Source organism: Argopecten irradians, chromosome 1, assembly GCF_041381155.1.
Source record: "Argopecten irradians isolate NY chromosome 1, Ai_NY, whole genome shotgun sequence".
Lineage (NCBI taxonomy): Eukaryota > Metazoa > Mollusca > Bivalvia > Pectinida > Pectinidae > Argopecten > Argopecten irradians.
The window spans coordinates 23,947,008-23,969,578 of NC_091134.1; the positions used below are offsets into that span (position 1 = coordinate 23,947,008).

Genomic DNA, 22,571 nt, shown 5'->3' on the forward strand with positions numbered 1-22,571 from the left:
AACAATATTCAGTTGCTGAAACTACAAAAAGGCTGAATATTGCTACAGCGATAAGGGAAATAATAAATAATCTATAAATAATTGTTATAATATATACACACCTGGACATACGTCGTGATCAGGTACACAGGTCTGAACCTCCAGATCAGGATAGCCACAGTCCAGCCCGTGTCCTACAGGGGCTGGTTCGGTACAGTTACGGTACCGATACTGGGTCCCTATAGCGTAACACGAGGTACTACACGCACTCCAGTCACTCCACGTAGTCCAGTTTCCGTCCACTATAGAACAATAACAATAGCTTTCAAGAATCTAAATATCTCGCGCTGCGCAACTCTTATAGAGTTTTCCGTACTCTCACAAGTAATTATACCAAAATCAATATGTTTGACATAGAATTTTAGAAGTTGCATTTGCATTATTTCCATTTACCATACGCTCAGAAATATGTATCCAAAAATCAATTTGTTAGATATAAAGATTTAAAAGTAGCTTTTGTATTATCATAATTCAAGTAGCCCAGGGATAGTCGAAAAAAGGATATATGAAAATTAGGAATAGTTTAATGTGTTTGGTTTTATATTATTAAGTGTATGGTAATGGCTGAAGCGCTTCTAATTTTAAATATAAGACTTACGATTTTGGCATAGCCATCCATAAAAGTAGCCATCACAGAAACAGCGATATCTAGATCCCCAGTCATAGCACGTGCCACCATTCTCACATTCTACTATATCACATATCGTGTCCTTTGCTGTGAAGCAAAATTAATGAAATAAGAACTGTTAAACTATACTATTTATTACCAATTCAGAATTATGCAGGGTAGGTATTCCACGATGATATTTGCAGTATACTCACATAATGATATAGCAGAAAATAGTATTCGCGCAATAGTCAGATTACAAAAGTATGATTAACTGAAAACCTTTTATTTTAAAATGATTTAAAACAACGAAATGTTCAAGACGAACAATTACGAAACAGCAAAGTACAATGTAATTGGAAGCCATTTTATAATATAACTGACAAATAAATACAATCAGACCAATATTGAAATTATGCTGTGTTATAATATTGTTGACTTACACATGGATATAGCAAAAACATCAGCTACAGCCATATCTGAAATGTAAAAAGAAGCTCTTACCATAATCAGTATCCTAATTGAATAATATAACTGCTTTTGATTACACTGATATAGCCAGCTAAATTATTTCAAATCAGTTTATATAATTGATATCTCAGGATTAATAGGTACGATAGAGAACCGCAGAATCAAACAAAAATAGAAAATAAAAATAAGAAATCCCTTTTTGGCACATTATTTCATAGAGAGGTGAATGTGTTAGAAGCCGGCTTATTGGATAATCATGATACATCGGTTTTAAATCTTTAACTTGTCGTGTTTGCATCCATTGCCATGTAGCTGATAACGAGAAGGACCGTAAGAATTGCTATGTTCAATCTCTTAAAGCGTTCAGTGCGGTCCCCACATTTAACCTCTGTCAACAGCTCATAGACTGGGCGTTTGATGACCTCGGGTCACAGTATATTACGTCATGCGGTCCCTGTATATATCACGTCAGATTTTGTTTTTGAAACGACACATGTCGTATGCAAATTGTAACTGATTACTTCACGTATGTCTAGTGTATCCGCAAAATAATACATATTTGTTTGGTTTAATATGAATGATCAAATTATGTTCTATCTGTACTTACAGTCGATTATAGGCATATGGTACAAAGGGAAACGTATAATATGTATTTAAGAAATTAGTATGCGTCCAAGATACGTAATTTCAAGAACCGTGAAAATTCTATGGTAAAATGAAGAAGACCGCAATACAAACTCTTAGATTTTGCTATCTTATGGAATTCGTTACCGTCAAAGTTCTCCATAGATGTGGCGTCACTGTATATGGCGAATGGCCTGGATGTTTTCTGCTCCCATGTACAGGTTGTGGTCGAATCTTCAATCATTCCGAACCAGCCGTTGTCGGTGGAGCAGCTATCCCCGTAAGACGATGCCATGAACATTCGTCTATTTTTAGAAGCGTCTCTATATGATGACATTTCAAAATAGCATCAGTAAAGATACCAATTTTATAATCATTACAATATAGGAAATCCCAATACAATCAAATGACGCAATCGTTACGAACCGATATACATAATGAAGTAAAGAAAGCATGTTACCCATCAATAGTGCAGTAATCGCGGTGGGCAAAGCGGTTGACATCGGGCCACGATGAGTATAATATTCTATCACAGCTGAACCAACTATTTTTATCAGCACCAGCGGCATCAAAAGTCACGTATGCTTGTTCTACACCCGATACAAAGAAGGACACTCGTATCTGCAGAAATAAGGAAAAAACGTCACATTAATCTATCCTCTACGTATCACGCATGAACATTTAAAGAAATGCGCATACAATTACTAAACAGAAACTTAAGTTTTAAACCAATGATTTTTTTTTACAAATGGGGCATAGAATGAATGCAAAATCGATTTGCTGACTGATAGTAAATTTTTGTTACTAAATCAATTATTAAATAGTTCGTACTTTACAATATTTTGTAATATTTGAGATAAACTGATATTCCTATTCATTCCGATAGAAGAGAAAAACTATATATCTGAAATATTCAAAATTACCTACAATTGCGACATTTCGCATACTCTCGTCATCATACCAATATGATGTAGTGAACCCAGTAACATATATATATATATAAGATATATACATACGGCCTTTATGTAGTAATTAGACCAGCTATCCACGACGTGGGATTTGTATGGCATGGTGGATGCTGCGAAGGAGAACGCCGTGTCGGTGTCATTGTACTCGTTCAGGGTGTAGGTCCCAGTCCATAGGTCGTGAACTCCGCTGGCAGGTGAGAGGTCCACACCTCGCGCGACCTTCAGGAGAGGGTACCATCCTACAAATTAAGACGTTTTTAAAGTCTATGCATAAAAAAATTTCAAATTTAGATGAATAACTTTATACGTGAATGGAATCTTAGTCTATACAACTAATTTAATAACATGTAGGAATAGTACATTTTCTGATCCAAAGTTGATATTTGTCGTCATTGTGAAATAATATCCGACTGTCACTCTTCGTTAACATCACTTTGACAATATGATTCTGTTTGCTTTTGGAACTATACCACGTCTCAATAGCCACTTTTTAAAGAGAAAATTTGATTAGATGCTACTTGTTATTTATTTACAGATCTGAAATGCGGAAAAGCGGATAGACAAAGGCGTTCATAGTATAGCTGAATGTATGAGATACATTGCATTACAAGTGAAAAAAATAAAATAGCTATTCCTTATGGTAGTGAAAACTTGTATTTTGTTTGTACAAACCTATAATGAATATGCCCATAACATCTGCTTTAGGCACATTGACACTGTCCCAGTAATGTCCTGTAATATTATACAAGTTATTCAAATTATAAAATGAAAACTTTGGTTTGCTTGCGTATGTTCAGGTTTAGTTATTTTCTCGAATTGCCTTTCTTTGCACATTTTGTATATAGAGTTATAGAATTATATCATTATATAGAGTTGTTTCCCTTTGAAACTTCGATTAGTTGCAGATTTTGAAAATGTTAATCAACTTTAATTGGTATTAATTCATCCAAGATAAATTTGGCTCTTAATATATCACTAAATTGTTACTGATTAATTCAGAAAATCGGCAGTGGTGATAACAAATCGCAAAAGTATGGACGGTGGAAACTGACTTTCAACTTAACTGTGGCAAATTAATGAGGTAAAAGAAATGTAATTCAATTTTGTTAGTAGTATAACTACTTTCTTCAAATCTATGCACAATTGTATAAAAAGTGAGAAAGGAAATGCTTTATATTTTACTTGTTTATAATTATTTTCTTTGTGCTAAATTTCAGCATAGTATGTTTCAAGGAAGAACCTTAAAATCATGTACATTCTACAATAATACACACATACCGGAAAGTGGATAGGCATATTGATCAGATGAACTGTACAAGAAATTTGGTCTTGAGGCACCAAGTGATCCCGAATTATCAAATGCACAGTAAAGGCCTCCCCCGATATCGAGTGTTGCCATCCACATCTGATAAGCACTACAGGTTGTAGATACGTCGTGCGCTACCAGAAACTTTCGTCGCGAATCACTGAATAAAATAATGAAATATATTAAAAATAGTGTTTCATTTTGATTTCATTTTCATTTATGTTCTAATTACTCGTCATATCAATATGGCCTCGTGGTCAAATAGGACATACAAAATGTACTTATTTCATTACAATGTTTATTGTCAGTAAATATTATAAATCCCTATAGAAGAAGGTAGTTACATGTATGTATATATAAATAGTTGGAGCAGGTGACAGGCTACGACTTAATTAGTCCTTTCCATGATATCCAGTTTTAATAGTTAAACTTCAATCTGTAGTGACAATTTGGTTGTACAATGAAATTAATGTAGGTTTTTTTTTCATTTACAACGGTCATCAAGTCGAAAAGATCATTTTCAAATCCATCTGTATTTGAATTATATACCGCGAACAATTTACTAAGTACAAGTTTAAAAGTTTAAAAAGATGACAGTTTAGATAACGCATCAAAAACGGTAAGAACTTAATATGAATGTTAGATAATTTTAACGAACCTCGTGATACTACAATGGGCAATAGAAGCAGTTTTGATGTCACTATAACTGCTGGAATAAAGGATTTTAGAGGAAGAGAACCAGGAAGTCTTCGTTGTTCCCCTCCCGTCAAAGACAATGTCCGCTTTCTGTAAACCGCTGGTAAAGAAGGCATATTTCACCTGTTGATTTGGAAATGGTGTGATATGTTAGCACTTATTGAACAATTATTCGCAATACCATTTAAACATGCTTTTGGTGGTTATCAATGTAATATTATTGTCTGTAACATTAAATGAATTTAAAATGAAATAAATTGATAATGCATAAACATCCCTAAATTTCTATCTATAAACAACGACGACATACGATATTAACACCTTCATTTTCAGATATCATCATATTTTATTGATGAATGAATCCGCCAAACCAACCGGAAAATATTCGGTTACTTAGTTAACGTTGCAGTACAACTCTAGTTGTATTATAAAGTAATGCATTTTTTTCCCAATTGTTCATATTAAAGCAATTTTAGACTGCTTCGGATCTAGAACAATGATCTTTCGCGCGCTTAAATATGGAACATCACAGTAATTTAAATCCGTTAAATGATCATTTTATTTTTCAAAATGGACGTAAATTTTACCATGTCTATAAACGTGAACGGGTCAGCCCAATTTTCCACCAAGCTAGATTTGTAAGCTAGATTCGGTGACTTGGTAAGTGTGGTAGCGGTGATATCGTTGTCGTTCTCTGTGTCAGAGCCTGTCCATAACGTAGCTAGATCACTGGCAGCAGTGGGAGTCACACTTTCTACACCCTTAAACACCATGTGCCAGTCTATGGTGTGGAGAAAAAACATGGATGAGTTTGTTTTAGAAATACAATATGCAAAATGAAAATGCTCCAATTTTGTTTTCCCATAACCAAAAATGTTGCATATTGAAAACATTCGGTAAATATTTAACTTACGAAAGACTCCTGGTTAGGAAATTAACGTATTTTATAAGGGTTTAAATGAAGACAAGCGAAATAGTTTCGTTCTACTAATAATAAGAAAGTTATTATTATGATTTTTCAGTGGAAATTATGCCTTACGTTATGAATATGTTTCTAAAAATTAATTACAAAACTAACGGCAACAGTAGAATATCACCTTTTAAATTTTAATAACAATATTTACATCTTAAAGTCATTTAGACGTTAAGTATAATTACAAAACATGCTTGATACACACCCATTACAAATATTGCCATTGCATCTGCTGTTCCCATATTTCCTGAAAAATCAAAAAGTCAGCAAAGTGTCAATAATGATGTAATTGCCATTCTCAGGAAATGATTCAGTAATAAGGAGATGTTCAAATCGGAGAGCTATATTGTAATGTCATTTTCATGCTTACCGTAATACCAGGTAACACGTGTGCTATCCTGTGAATAGAAGATTTTTGGAAGTGATGAAGTATCGTCCCACTCTGAACATCCTGAAGAAGCTCCGTAGTCTTTAAACATGAACCAGCCAGTCTCGTTTGTACATGTAGGATAATCGCTCTGAAGGAAGAAGCTTCTCTTCCAGGTGTCACCAGTACTATATATTAGAAATTAATATATAGGTAAAACTGAATATGGCTTATTAAATTACTATTGCAAAAGTTGTGTATTTTAGTGCAATTATTATTATTAATTATATTCCAACAAACTTAGTTTCAAGTTTTTTTATTTACGCTCTGACACAATTGTGTGTAACAAGAGGTGAAAATAGTATACATGAATTATTATGCATGACAGGATGGATTGGTTACCGATTTTCAGTTTACCGTAATAGTCATACTATCAAAACAAATGTACACTAGATGAATTAACTATTTTTTTAAGTATGGATAATCTCGTAGAATGGTGACAAAATATCAAACAAATGGACCAAGAAAACGTGCCCCAACGTATTTAGTTGCATTGTAGAAACTAAAACATTTATATACTTTTAAACGACACATTTAGATATAAGCTTTAATCTATTAGTAGTCATATCGAATGGGCCTATTATTATGCAAATATTACATTGTATGTTTACATTGCATAATTTTATTTTATACCTACATATCCGATTTTTTTTATTTAAACAGATATACGGGTATTATAGTTACTCAGTCGAACTATTATCTCAAAGAAGGCGGTAATGATAGTAAATTTCGAATTACCAAAAGTTTCGAGTTAGATTAACTAGGATTTTCTGTGTGAAAATTTGCAATGGTCAGCGGTATATTGTTTATTATTGGAATATTTCAGGAAGCTGTGATGATATACCTACCTTTTGATACAGGTTCTGTTGCCATCAGGTAAGTCATTCCACGATGACTCTATTATATTATCGCAATCGAACCAATTGGTTTTGTCTTTTCCGAGAGCATTGAATGTGACGTATTGAACTTCATTCCCGTTTTTGAATGCAGATAACTTCACCTGAAAGTGTTGGACCAAATGAATTACTTTAAAAATTACAGTGGAAATGAGTCAAGGATGTAACATGATCGTATAATTTGCGTTAACTTAACATACATCATAAATGAACTGAAAATAAAATGGAGGTAAGTATAGAAATAGTTTGTTATGTTCCCAGCTGACTCTGTGTGGTGATATTGACATCCGGAGAATAACAAAGTACTAAGAAGTAGCCGCCCTCTCATCGATTACATCTTAGTATATGCTGTAGACATATGAAATGGTGATTTACCAATAACAGTCATTCTAGTGTTAAAAATTGAATTGAGAGTGGCTTTTCTTCGTACCAAGTTTGCATTGCTACTGATAACAATCATTGTATTTCAAGTGCATATCAATATCTCGTCTTTAGGAATACTATTGAATTGTTTTAGAGGCAATTGTGACGTGTATTTATTTTGCATAGTACCTATTATGCCTCCAGTTGTTGAGGTTTTCATGGCATGATAAAACATATTTATCATCTAAAAGATTTAATAAATAATTCCACTTACAGCCCCGATAGATGCGTTTACATTCCACTCATCCAATATGGTCGATTTATAGACAACGCCTCCTGCACTGAAGTCTGTCATGGCGGCAGTATTAAACTCATTGTAGGCGCCTGCGGTGTCATACAGCTCCATGAAATCTGTTCCTGGAGGGGTTGTACCACTAGGAACCTTGAATACCAGGCGCCAGGCTAAATAGAAAAGGATCAATGCTTTCAAAGATTACAAAATTTGAGAAGAGACATTGAATATATTGACATCTTTAAACACCGCTTGGTTGATTACAATTGCCCCATGGAGGTTCATAATAGACTGATATAGTCTTTGATTTAGAAGAGCCTTAATGTGTTTTCAGGGGTGAATGATGATGATTGTTTAAGGTTAGCCGCATTCTACGCTGGGATCGGGAATAACTTAGTAAACCAATAAAAATCACAACGAACAAAATGGTCTTTAATTGATTTTTTTATTTAGAAAAATATCTTTGGTTGGAATGCTTTTCTAAATGTTTTATTATTTCCAATATAAATAATTTATTAGTTTCAATTTACCATTAATTGTTATTGGATTATGGGTTAAATTATGATATATCGATATGTCTGAAATTAACAGCATGATTATACAAAGCTGTCCAGGAGTTAGTATGTAAGAACATTTGGCCGTGCAACTATTGTGTAAATGATACCCTTTAAATATACCATAATGCAGAGATGACAATGTTACTTTTATAGGAATGTTACGATGTTGTAACATCGCAATACAGCCAGACAAGCATAAATGAATAATTGAATAATACATTCAAAACCCTACTTACGTCCTCTTGCAGTATCAAGCTCACGCCGCTCTGAAAATTGTATAAAACAAATTATTGTCTGCAATTGTACATTATCAAGGAATACATCAATGTAATTTTTTTCATTTCAATTCATACAGAAAAGGGCTATGATGAAATTATGCAAGTTTAAAAAAAAAAATTTTGCTGAGTTTAAAAAAAAAAATTTTGCTGATTTTTATTATCATTATTTGCAGTCCTATGGGCCTCAATATTTCGGATGGGGAGCTTATTGGATTGGAGGTATGACAAATACATGTACATGGATAATATTGCAAAATAGTAAAGGTTGTTATATATGTCTGTATTGTGACGTATGGATGAATAGCATGACCTTGCTACATCAGAATGTGTATGAAAGACGAATTACTACACACATATATTGATAATAATTCAGAATTATGCAAGTTGTGAAAACATGTCTGTAAAGCGACGTATGAATGAAGAATATTGCCTGCCATCCTAATATCAGAATTTGTATGAAAGACAAATTAACTTTACTTTTTACTACAATTTAATCAAGATATCTCTATTTCAAACAGATTAAGTTTGTAGTTATAAGATTACGAGTTAAGGACATTTGGTCTGATATATCAAATTACTCACTTGCACAGTAGAACTTCGCATCTCCTTTAATTACCGCGGTAGGATTCAACGTGCACGGATTTCCAAAAAAGAATGTATCAGAAAACGTCACATTGCACTGATCGGTTTGCAGGTGACAAGCTGCCCTAACGTCAGCAAGAGCATTGGCGTCCACACATGTACCAGAGCTGCCATAGCTCGCAGCAAAAACATGTATGTAGAAATCGCTTGGGCAAACCATCAGATATGAAGTATCTCTATCCATATCTCCAGTGTTGTATTCTAGATAAAAAATATTTATTTGTCACCATTTACTAACACGAATATACTGTATTTAACATGGAAAGTAAACAATGGCATTGTTTCCTCAGCAACTGTCTGAACACATGTGTTTAATACATTGGTAAAAAGTAATTACCATCGATTAGCACACTTTCATATTCTAACGTAATATTATGACGTCACAATCACCGGAAGGTTGGCTAAATCTCAATCGCCAACGCCATGCTAGTATATCGGAACCTCCTTATTCTTTGATTTTTTTTCCAATTCATGCACATGAAACAATTTGACGTCTAACATAAACATTATGAAAACAGAATATTTTGACATTTCGGTAATATTAAGATAAATGATCTTCTTGGAAAAATGCTACCTGGTGCGATAAGGAATTAAAGTGCAAAAGGCATCAAATGCTTTCTTTTCATAGAGTAGCCTCCATATTAAACAGGTTTATGAAGTGATGGTAATTTTGTACCGGGACAGATGTCCAGATGTGTTGGTATACAGTTTTGGGTCTCAGCTGATACTCCGTATCTGGAACAGTCCTGTCCTATTCCCTGAGGGGTTGGGTTGGTGCACGTGCGGTTCCTGTACTGGATCCCCTGGGCGTAACAGGATGTACTACAATCCGACCAGTCACTCCAGGACGTGTAGTTACCGTCAACTGTTAAGTAAGATATATTTAAATGTAAGTTCATTAATAGCCTAATAGAATAATCCGTGGACACACGACCTTGTACTCCAAAAATAACTAAAGAAGATAAAGTTAACATTATTATTTATACATGTATAGTCAGTTACTGACCCCTATAAAGGCATACTTCTTACTTTATGCCTTTATAGGGGGGTCAGTAACTGACTATATAACGAATTTATCGTATCGAGCACCATTTATTTGATTCATTAGTTCTTTGTTTCCTAACATTACTCCTATTTGCTTGGTTACGAATATGAAATCAAACTTGAATCATGTTGGCGAATGATAACAAACAATCGCCACCTTTAAAATAATTGGCCTAGGCTACATATTTATTTATGTATTTCTTTCCGGAATCTGCGTATGTACTCAATAAGGAACCTGCAGAATAATACTGAATATTCCTTAATCGACAATGATTTCTACATTCCTATGTGCACAGTAGGCCTACCTCAATATGACACTAAACCGTCTGTATATTGAAAGCATCACAAACAAAAGTGAAACAAACATCCATCTAACATTTTTAAGCACAATCTCCTTGATCATCTCTGCATTTTCGAGATAATCAATTAAAAGTCATGTCGATAAATTGATAGCAGAGTGAGGATTGATCTGGTAACAACCCATCCATATGTTTATAATCACTATCGAGAAACGCTTGAATAGTTACGTTTCATTTTCATCGCGTCATCAACTTTCATACTGACGTAGGGGAAACAACTCGTATTTAAAAAATGAATTTCACTTAAATTGAAGTATCAAAACGATTTAAATTAATTTTATACAACAAAATAAGCAGATATATATATATTTACGGTAATGAAATGGTATAATTACTTGAAGAGAATGTGTTTTAACTTTGAAGCGAGTGGGAAAGCCACCACATTGCACCATAACAAAATTTACTGACCCCCTATAAAGTGTTAGGTGGTCACCATGTGACAGCTCCCCGCCAATCATTTAGGGACATTTCTGTCCGTGGTGCGATAAAACAATGATAAATTTCTTTTCAATAGGGTAGATAAGAAAACATGAAAAGAAGTACTTAACACTAATATCAAATTTTTAAACATAAAGTATGAGAGTAATTATATGCTTTTTACTGAATAAAAAACTAAATCTGAAATCTAAGTCTAACATATCGCCATGAACAGTTTCAATATTAAAATACATTTATATATATTTTTATGTAAGAAAAACTAAATGATCGGAATACAGGCAGTGGTCATTCGAATCATTTAATACATACTATTTTGACAGAGCCAGCCATAGTATTCTGGTTCACACAGACAGCGGTATGTCACTCCCCAGTCTAAGCAGGTGGCGCCGTTTTCGCATGTAACGATGTCGCATATGTGGTCCTTGGCTTTGAAAGAAATTAGAGAGCAATATAACACATAACCCCTGCTTTAAGTCTGATGTTATAAAATGAATATGCCATCGTCAGTACTTTAAACTGTACGGAAAAGGGAAAAAACAGATTCACTGATGAACTATCTTAGTTCACCGCATATGAACATAATGGACAGCTAGTTTGTATTCCAGATTAAAAAAAAAGATATCAAGGTCCTATTGTTTTTGGTATTCGATCACGATATATTGTATCTCAACTTGTATTGATTTCATAAAAAATACTCACACACAGATATTGCAAAAGCGTCTGCGATACTCATATCTAAAATGGAAAAGCAGACACTTTACTGAAGAGTAGGCTAAAAAAACAACGCATGTGTTTGTGTTAAACGATTGAACACACAAACCATCAAACATTGATTAATCCATCAAAACCAAAATAATTTTCCCAAAATTTGGTGAATTGCTATCAAATGTACAACAACTACGTTATGAGTTGTAAAGGCAAAGGAGACCTTAGCTTAATAACTGTTAAAACTATAGCCCATTGTTTACCTACCGACATTATTGCTCATTGTAGTTCCAGAGCTATATATAGCATACGGTCGTGCTACTGTTGTTTCCCAGGAGCAGCTTCCTGACGATGCCTCAATCACCCCAAACCATCCCCTGCTCACGGAACACGAGGCACCTAACGAGTTCTCCAAGAAAAAGTGCCGGTTGTTTGCTGATTGTCTGGAAGAAATAGTTATCGTTACTTACAGTGGGAGTAAATATTCAACAACATAATATCAAGAAAACCTGACATTTATAAAAATGCCAGCTGAGCATCTTCATATTTTGTGGGATTCGTGTTCAATATTAAGTGAATGACAAATCAAAGCTACAGCTGTTAATAAAGTTTACATGATAATTTATTTGCGATTAGTTATGGAGTGGAAATTTGATCCATACATTTTAAAGTAAAGTTATTATATATCCGGATCGCTAAAAATTTATTTTCCTGATTTAAGTCATAATTGGTAATGTTTCAAGCTTCGAAGATAACAATGGATAAAATGTTTTTCATAAGACACAAAACGAAAAATACATCGCGTTTTAATTCATCTATGGCATATGAACAATACTTGATAAGCTCACCCTAGCACACTACAATAGTCCTTTGTTCCGTAACGATTCAAATCGGTCCATGATGTGTAGAGGATTCGATCACATGAAAACCACGAGGTCTTGTCTGACCCGTGGGCATCAAAAACAACATTTTGAACTTCGTTACCTTTGGAATATATTCCAACACGCACCTGCAATATGACCAGTGACATACATATTTTAATTGAATATCTAGTTTAAGTTATAATTGTTTATATACGAAACATAATCTAGTATTACATTTGATTCAGTTCGTCGTTTGAAAGACTTTTCAGTTTGATATTGATTTAAAATAGATATATAAACTGTGTAAATATACTAATTTTGCTTTGTTTGTGTGGTAAAAAGGTTGTACCGTTAATTAATTTAAGTATTGGTTCTGTAGTTCATTTATAATTATGACATAAATGAGAGCGTGTGAAAAAAAATGATAAACCTTATTTTTTTACCAACGAAAATACAATTAATAATAATAGTAAATATTTACTTACCGCGCGGAAATAATTGCTTGACCATGCATCAACAACACTAGACTTGTAAGTCATAGTATTTGAGGCGAAGGAAAACGCTTGATCTGTATCGTTATACTCGTTCAATGTGTATGTGCCCGTCCACAGATCATAAATACCAGTCGCAGGTGAAAGATCCATTCCGTACGCAACTTTAAACACCGGAAACCAGCCTACATTTTAAAGATACAGTACAACCACATTTACATTTAAACTTTACCCACCGTAAAATGGAATGAAAAAAGAAGATATAGGCCAATGACCTAATACATTTTTTCTTGATTTATGACTAAGGAAACGAATTGTTGTTTCGACATTCCAGCGTATTATTTCTGATCACTTTACAACTATTTATCCAATTTCTTTGTTTAACGTATGACACATAATGTTGTAAAACTACTAAGAAAGTCAGGGATAGTTAATTATTAAAAGAAATCCCTAGGAGAGGAAAAGAGTCTATTTGTCACTGAACTCAATATGTCATAGAAAAATTCTCTAAGGACAACCCTCAAGTCAGATATGCATAAGTAAAACAGTTTTCTTTACTGAACTACTACCTTTGACGAATATTCCCAGAACATCTGCTGTTGGAAAGTTCACGCTATCCCAGTTGCCTCCTGACACTGCGAGTAGAAAGTGTGCCGTTGACATAGTATCAGAAATATCGGTGATACGCTTGATATAATTGATATACTACATGTACATGAAGTTTTAGTTATGTAATCTAGACAAAGTCACTATCTGAGACGAAACACTCAGCAAGTCGGCACTAAATAAATAATACTTATTTTCCAATAACATAGACTTGCTTTAATGAGTATGTAGTTTAGCATATTTCAGTGTTAAACAAGAAAGAAGCAAGTATTATATTTATAGCAATAAACAATTCGATTTACAAACATACTGAATGGGTCAAACGATACTATCCTACCCATTTTGTAGATTTCCTTTAGTCGATAGCTGTTACTGACAGGAGTTGCTACAGCTTTACAAATTCTCTCGGTTTACTGCTTATCTTATGCTAGATAATGTATTGTTTCTTTATGCATACTAGTTATATTTCATCGAGTGAGGTGGAAACCTTGTAACTTTTCACGAAAGCGAACCAAGTGTTCCCACGCGATAAATATTACCGGTATCCACTAAAAAAGGAATATATGAAATTCCAAGTACCATGATACTTGAGAAGGTTAAAAAGGTAATATTAGCCACAGTTGATATAACTTTTACGTACGCGGATATCCATAGGAATCACTATTGCTGTATATAAAATAAGGTTTGGTGGTAACTCGAGATTCCAAATCGAATCTACATGTGTACGATGTGCCGTAATCCAACACAAACATCCATGCTGTCGTTGTTGTACAATCCACTTCCGTATAAATGAGTGCAAATGACCGCATACCATCCCTTAACAAAACAAGTAAAATATCGAAGATACATTCATCATGTAAGCTTCCATACTGATACAGTGTATTTTGTATACTTATAATTACGAACTTAGGGCAATTATTACAAATTCATACATTTTTTCCCACTAAAACTGTTGCATTAAATGCAAAATATGATAATGCATTTCACATCTTATTAGCCTTTAATCTATACTGAAACTAGCACAATTTCATTTGTTAAACTGAAATCAAAAATATGTTTTGTTTTCCTCTCTTAATGCTTCAGTTGCCTTCGAAACTTGACATACCCTGTAATGCTGACTCGTGCTTTCCCAGCTGTCGTTATGTCTTGGTAGCTTGAAAACAGTATTTTGCCGTCAGCAAACCAGGTTGATTTATCTGTACCCATTCCATCAAAAACAACCCATGCATCTTCCATTCCACTTGATATTAAGGAATATTTTACCTGGAAAGATATGATATATTGAGGTTTCAATAGTTCCAGGCGTGCGAACTATCTTATTATGTATTTGCATATTACATTTTTCTGTCATTGCGTAGGCACTCATTGTTACGTCAAGTTTCATGAGTGCATTGTTACATTTATCGCGGAAAACGATGTCGTTTATACTCATAATATCACAAATAGTAACAAACCATACATTCCCGCGAGGGAGATGACTCTTTGTTACATGCAAAAGCGCAATTGCAATTAAATGTATTAGGTTGAATAATTAACGTCTTATTAACAGCCAGGGTCATGTAAGGACGGGCCCCCATGTATGCGAAATGCTGCTTGTATGAAGCGCAGATGAGTGTTTTGGGAGACTGCGGGATATTCGTGTTGAGTCTTTATGTATAGTGGAAATCTCGCCCTATTTATAGTGCTATATCACTGAAGAATGCCGCAAAAGACACCAAGCAACACATTCCAACCGGTCACATTACACTGACAACGGGCGAACCAGTCGTCCCACTCCCATTATGTTGAACTTTACCCAATGGTAAATATCTTCATACAAAATGTCAATTTTACCTGGTCAATCACTGTGAAAGGGTCTGACCACGCCTCCACAAGTCCGGATTTGAAGGCTTTGCTGGGGGAGTTGGTAATAGTTTGTGCTGATATATCGTACTCATTTTCCGTGAGGGATGATGTCCATAGGTTAACCAGACTGGTGTAAGTTGTTGGAGCAAGACTCTGGATACCTTTGAATACCATATGCCAATCTGCAGGAATACGGAATGGGTTGACAGTTAGTGACGCAATGGACATTTTTAGTATTTTCAATTTCATAAGACATCATGGGGCTACACACATTTCTAATTATTAGACACTTAAACAACATGGTCTTACAGAAAACAGTCACTTATTTGGGCAATACCAAACCAGTATATTATCTCTTTTCTTAAAGAAACAACAATATAAATCATATAACAAACTGTTCTAAATTATTAAAGCAAAAATGGAAATATTAAATAATTTTACTTACCGTTGATAAAAAGAGCCAGTGAATCAGCTTCAACTTTGTCGGCTGCAAAAACAGAATTTGAGTTTGAAAGTGCAATACATTCAATAATTGGATTGAAATAAAACATCATATAAATAAGTATCAAAGCGTACTTATGTTTGTTATTTATAGCATTTTATAAGTTTATAAGTGCTATCCTATGGGAAAAAAGATTTAGAACAGTGTGGTCAAAATAATTGGCACATTTTCAAGGCGATCTCCTTTCATCAAGACATAGAAAACTAGAAAACGTATCCTTCAGACTTACGTTTGATTGGATCTTGTGTCATCTTGAAAATCGTGTTGATATAAATTCTTTGACATTAAGTGCTATCCTACTTTCACATGCCATCAGACACCATGAACTTCACTCTAGACCGGTTTAATTATACTGTAAACCGGCAAACCAGTCAAATACAATGAAATAATAACAGACGTCAATATTAACTCACCCGTGGACCATTGTACTCTGGTACCGAGTCCTGAAAAGTAGATATAGGGCATTGTATTCCCTGAATCGTCCCACTCTGTGCACCCAGTTGACGCTCCGTAATCCTTCATCATTATCCACCCTGTCTCGTTGACGCAGCCTGTATAGTCACTGCTGATGAAGAACGACCTCTTCTCTGTCCCACCAGTACTAAAAAGAATATTGATATATGAATATGGTATGCGCTAATGTACGAAAGTTTTCATTTGCATAAAATTCATAATATTCTGTCTTTAAATCAAAATAAGGATATTCAAGCGTTTTCAGATGAAACAGCTTATGAGCATATACATTTTTTATTAGAATATATTTACATTTTGCCACTGCGACTCCCATTACTCTAGTGATAATCGTGATCTGCATTATGAGTCAATAAATGCAGCCTAGTGTTGGTGTAGTAATATATACATAAATGGATGTGGGTCTTGTTTACCGATACTATGTTAGTCCGCGCGGGAAAATCGACATTGTAGTTGAATGAACCAGTTTGGTTACGAAACTTATAAAAAAATCGTTTAATTGTCAGGATAATAGAAAGTAAACTGAAAAGCTACTGAAAAATATTGAAATTTTGTTATCTTTTCAATTTTTTATAGGGACTATTTTTATTACATTGAACTTGGCTGTTGAGGTTAAATGGCTGAAGCGGGAAATTCAAATGTTAACTCTCATCTAAATTATGTTTTACTTTGAACTAACGGGCGCTATTCTATTTATCAGCCACCCAGATTGCATTTATATCTCCAATAAATGCAATCTAACAATCCTTTAATTGTTGAATAAAAGCAATTTTATTTTCAAATGTTTTGAAGATAAATAAACAAGTCAAATGAATTGATGCTCACATGAAAAAAATATGTAGTCTATTGAGAAAGGAAGAAAAACTAAAAGCCTTACGTTAAAGTACATGTTGTGTTGCCATTGATAATATCGTGATAGCTGGAGTCAATAATGTTATTGCAATCAAACCAGTTGGCCTTGGTGCTTCGTGATGTGTCGAATACAATCCAGGCCTGCTCCCATCCATTTTTGTAAGCTGCTAGGCGTATCTAAACGAACAAATTATTCAAGTTCATATCACTATAATTCCTTCAAACAAATTTAAAGCGGAGTATCTTAATATTCAAAATTGAAGCATCTTATGTAATAAAATCAGTGGAAAAAAGATGACTTATATTGCATTCTTAAATACGTCTTTAATGCTTCCTCCCTGAAAGATGGAGTGATGTTCAGTTAGGCAGCCTATTTTATCTCAAAAAAGGAATTATGCTTGCAGACATATTACGTTTTAATAACTTTTCTCAACCATATTCATCTACTTGTATGGATTTGTTTCATAAGAGTTGACATAAAAAAGCTCACAGCAAGTGTTGCAAGCAACACACGTCCCCAGCCGGCAATTACATTTTCTCATCTATGACCATTTATTATTACTTAGTTATGTTATCATTGTATGAAGTTTGAACACATTCTGTCTCAAGTTATCGTCCGAAAAAGGAAATTTGCGAAACTAACTATTTTTATTAACTGTGACCTTTTGTCCCTAAATTCAATCTCAACCTATGTTTTCTCCTATAATACCATTGTATGAAGTTTGACCAAATTCTGTTGATGTGTTCTCAAGTTATCATTCGGAAACTAAAATTTGTGAAACAATCTATTTTTTGTAACAGTGACCTTTGTAGTTGACCTTTTGATCCCAAATTCAATCCCAATCAGTATTTTCTCATGTCCTACTTTTGTGTAAAATTTGATCAAAATCTGTTTATATTTTCTCAAGTTATCGTCTGGAAACGAAACTTTTTTGAACAATCTATTTTTAGTAACAGTGTCCTTTGTAGTTGACATTTGACCCAAAATTTAATCTCAAGCTGTATTTTCTTATATGCTACCACTGTGTTTACAGACAGACAGACAGGCTGACAGACACTGTAGTCCCCTCCGGTTTCACCGGCTGGGGCTATGAAGACTGAAAGTGGAGGCAGGTGCGCTGTAAGATTGGAGCTTAATTGGTTAAATTTTAAAGTTAACATCTTATTACATATCCAAATAGCTGCTTTTAATATTTTAAATGATTTATTTGAATACAATATATCAGAACTTTTGCTAATCTTGTGATTTAAAACTTGACAGGGTGTTTCGTGGTAGCATACTATTTTCATTTCTTTTATCATTTTGTTTCATTATGTCTCTATTTCATATTGACTGTACATTACAGTTAAATCTATAGGTACAATTAAATCTATAGGTACAATTACAGGTAGCCCTTTACTTACCGCGTTGACGGTCACGTTGTCGCCCCACTGGTCCAGTAACACAGATTTATACACGCTGCTGGTCGCACTAAAATCAGTCTTAGCCGCCGTATCATCTTCGTTGTACGCACCACTGCCGGTAAACAGGGCATTGTAGTCAGCATACCCCGTCGGAGGCGCGGTCTCCTTAGGAACTTTAAACACCAATCGCCAAGCTATAACCAATTAAAAGTAATGATAATACTTAAACATATATTTTACCTGTTAGCGCAAACATAAAAAGCATACATTGATATTCACGTACATTGTAATTGTTACATCACAAATTGCTTTGAATTTAAAAAAAATACAAATTAACAATATAATAATCTAGCATTACACTTGTAATTACTTGTTTTGAGGGTAATATGAATATGCAATTAGGTGAATCATTTTAATGTGAGTAATGAAAATTAAATTTAAACTCCAAACAAATGTTTACAATATTGACTATCAATATAAGAACTTATGTTAACTTACGGCCACGCCAGTCATCCAACTGCTGATGTTCTGTAGGAAAGAAAATGACCATGAACATAAATTTGAAGTTTATATTGTATCACATAAAGATAAGCTTTTAGCATAAAACACATTTTTCATCTAGAAGTAATAACACAACATGGCGTGCTGGGGTTTTTGTAACTCTAAAATTATTAACTATACAATAGAAAGATTAATGGACTTGAATAAATATTATTGTTTATTCTTTATGGGAACAAACGTTGGGCATAGAACGACTAAATCCCATCTTTCCCGTTAACAAGAAGTCTACTATTTACATTTTACAGCACCTGAATTAAACGCTACACTAAAACGTACTTGCACAAAACATCGTAGCCCATCCGTAATTAGCCACACCATAACCCGAGCAGGGATCAGAACCAAATGTGGTAGTGCTGAAATGTAATACACAAGAATCTGTCTGCTGATGACAAGCAGTCTGTACATCGGCCAGGGCATTGGAATCGGAACAAGTAGCACCGTTGCCAAAGAATGCTGCATACACGTGAATATAGAAGTCAGATGGGCAAATCATATTGTAGGAGTAATCCTGCTGAATATCCCCTGTATTGTACTCTGAAAAATACATAGCAAATTTTTTTTTTCATAAATCATGCTTGTTCAAAGATAAAATCGTATTTACTTATTTCATTAATTCGAGGGTCAAACTTGTAGATAATTGATACATTATTACTATTATTTCTGGTTCAAAGGATACACTTTATTCACCTATTATATCATTTTACAATTAGCAACCAGATATTAAAATCAATAAAATCTCAGGAGGACGAGATGATCATTATTTCTGGTATACAACCTACCATCACAAATATCGAGGTGGTATGGAATACAAGTTTGGACTTCATAAGCCACTCCCATGTCAGAACAGTCCAGACCAATACCGCCGGGGGTCGGATTAGTACACGTCCGGTTACGTGAGTGTACACCCACAGCGTAGCATGTCGTGCTACAGTCAGACCAGTCTGACCACGCCGTGTAGTTCCCGTTTACTGAGCAATGAAAAAGGGGACAAATATATAATAAAATAACATTCATAATTATTTATAAAACATAGTCTCAAAGAAAAAGATGTAGTACCCATTCACATACACGCTTTCGTCTGACAGACAAAATGAAATAAGTAAAACCAAGAGAAAAAAGATACACATGATGGCGTCGCTTTTAAAAAAAACCCGAAAAATTGGAAACGAATTATTAAAAAGGTTCTAGTAAATGATCCTAGTTACATAAATCAAAATACGACTCCGTTCATGTGTAGGCAATTTATTAAAAGGATTTTTTTATTGTATGCAGTAATGAAAAGTCGATGAAATAATTATATAAATATCTGAATATCTGAATCACGCTAATTTAAATGATTGAAATAAATATAATAATATTAAGCTCATCACGTGACCTACTGTTCTGACATAGATGACCAAAGTAGTCTCCGTCACAGACGCACGAGTAGCGGCCTCCCCAATCCAGGCACGTGGCGCCATTCTCACACGTCACGATATCGCAAATATTGTCCATAGCTGAAATACAACAATTCACAAAGTCATTGGGATGTTTAATATAAGTCAAAATAGTAATCTGAGAGTACATTGTCACAAAATCTGACGATGAAAACTTATGTATCAATTTGCTTGTTCTTGCTTGATATCACTTTGGGCACATGTCATGTGGTAAAATAGTTTTGAAACAAGCTAAACAGTAAGATTTATACCAAGATCGCAAATTTTGAAAGTTTTAAAGTTGAAAGAGAAGTTGCATTTGCCACGAAATAATACTATACTTACACACAGAAATGACAAAAGCATCCGCAACAGCAAATCCTAGCGAAATAAACAATAACACTTATGAGGGCCGTATGAATGAACATCAAAACATTTTTGATATGGTTACAACAAAGACCTAACAATTCAGAGAACGCATCAATGTTAATTGTGTTTTGATACGTTACATTCTAATATTTAAATAAATAAATAAAAGATGCGTATCTTAAATCTATTGTTTCTTTGATATGTGTTATATTCTTCAAAGATCCGGCAATAAACTGATTTTTCAATAAACATTATATTTGTAAGTTCAAATATTATTCTTCACAAAATGCATGCAATTTAGATGCAATTGTCTTCTATTGGACAGAAAGTACACTTCTATTGAATTAAATTTACCTAACAATTAAAATAAAACGACATTTAAATCCTTCAGCTTTGTTCTCTTTATTGAAGAGGTTTTAGCTTACTTATAAAACATGTTAGATACACATGCTCGGAAACTGATTGAACAAGAAATGTCTGTAACACAACAATACCACCATTTCCACGTACAAACTATGTCGGAAGGCGAGATGACAACATTAAATTGCCAATTTAATGAATGGATTTTGAAATATAATTCTGTCAAACAACATTAACCAAAACTGTATACCTGTGTTGAGTTCCATTGTGGTTGTGTCACTGTAGACCACGTGAGGGTAAGTAGAGTCTTTGGTTTGCCAGCTGCAGCCCCCAGCGTTACTTTCAATGACACTGAACCATCCACGTTCTGTGCTACATCCTCCTTTCCCGAAGCGTGACAGCATCGCGAAGTATGTCGATCGAGACGCGTCGCTGAAATAGAGACAAAAAAACTTCTTGGTACGGTTTTAATCATATTGTTATCCTAAGATGAATGACGTTAATGCTTCCTAAAATCATCATTGATGAAAAGCCCCATTTAATTCAAAGTACAGTTAAACCTGTCTTAGCATCTTTACTGTTTAACGATCAATTGATTAATGAGACCATTCCGCGGGGTCTCAAATGACCATTTATAAACGACTTGACTTAAAATGTATAATGACCACTTGGCTATTAAGACAATTTTTCTTGTTCCCTTGGTGGTGGTGTTTATAGACCGGTTTCACTATACTCGGTTGGGTATGTTTTGAAAAAAATTAAACTATTTGATCACGATATTTGAATGTAAAATTTGATAATATAACATTTGAATAACAGGGTTAGAGTGATTTAAATGAGACCGGCTATACAATAGGTTTCCGATGGTGTGTAAGTTTCTCGAGCTTATTTTACAGCTGTAGAATCTGTGGTCTGACTGTAAACGGAAAATAAACTTTTTATAAACTATCATTGCAGTTTCTCTCATTTTCCGTAGGGACATCGTAATACAACGGAAGAAAATATATTCACAAAACTATTCACATATACATTCCTTATTATCTACGTTGTTGGTTTTCTATAAGATGAAGTCACTGAAATGTAGATTTATAAATTAAGATAACAAAATTCCAGAATACGTTTTAGTATACGTCAATTGTATATATAC

At 34.1% G+C, this 22,571-nt stretch overlaps 1 protein-coding gene across 1 annotated transcript in view; it reads right to left on the reverse strand.

Annotated features, from left to right (window-relative positions):
• Positions 1–22,571, reverse strand: part of LOC138321564 (uncharacterized) — an 80,229-nt gene that overhangs the window by 16,432 nt on the left and 41,226 nt on the right. The window contains 36 exon segments of the mRNA XM_069265324.1: positions 102–281; positions 638–754; positions 1,090–1,125; positions 1,889–2,064; positions 2,202–2,362; positions 2,758–2,948; positions 3,382–3,441; positions 3,988–4,175; positions 4,674–4,834; positions 5,299–5,492; positions 5,890–5,931; positions 6,055–6,239; positions 6,960–7,111; positions 7,645–7,832; positions 8,456–8,485; positions 9,080–9,340; positions 9,816–10,004; positions 11,290–11,406; positions 11,680–11,715; positions 11,953–12,128; positions 12,534–12,694; positions 13,034–13,224; positions 13,609–13,674; positions 14,286–14,461; positions 14,751–14,908; positions 15,479–15,672; positions 15,936–15,977; positions 16,406–16,593; positions 17,341–17,492; positions 18,720–18,913; positions 19,218–19,247; positions 19,557–19,814; positions 20,060–20,248; positions 20,660–20,776; positions 21,041–21,076; positions 21,675–21,856. Of these exon segments, the coding sequence (XP_069121425.1) occupies positions 102–281; positions 638–754; positions 1,090–1,125; positions 1,889–2,064; positions 2,202–2,362; positions 2,758–2,948; positions 3,382–3,441; positions 3,988–4,175; positions 4,674–4,834; positions 5,299–5,492; positions 5,890–5,931; positions 6,055–6,239; positions 6,960–7,111; positions 7,645–7,832; positions 8,456–8,485; positions 9,080–9,340; positions 9,816–10,004; positions 11,290–11,406; positions 11,680–11,715; positions 11,953–12,128; positions 12,534–12,694; positions 13,034–13,224; positions 13,609–13,674; positions 14,286–14,461; positions 14,751–14,908; positions 15,479–15,672; positions 15,936–15,977; positions 16,406–16,593; positions 17,341–17,492; positions 18,720–18,913; positions 19,218–19,247; positions 19,557–19,814; positions 20,060–20,248; positions 20,660–20,776; positions 21,041–21,076; positions 21,675–21,856 (5,174 nt within the window).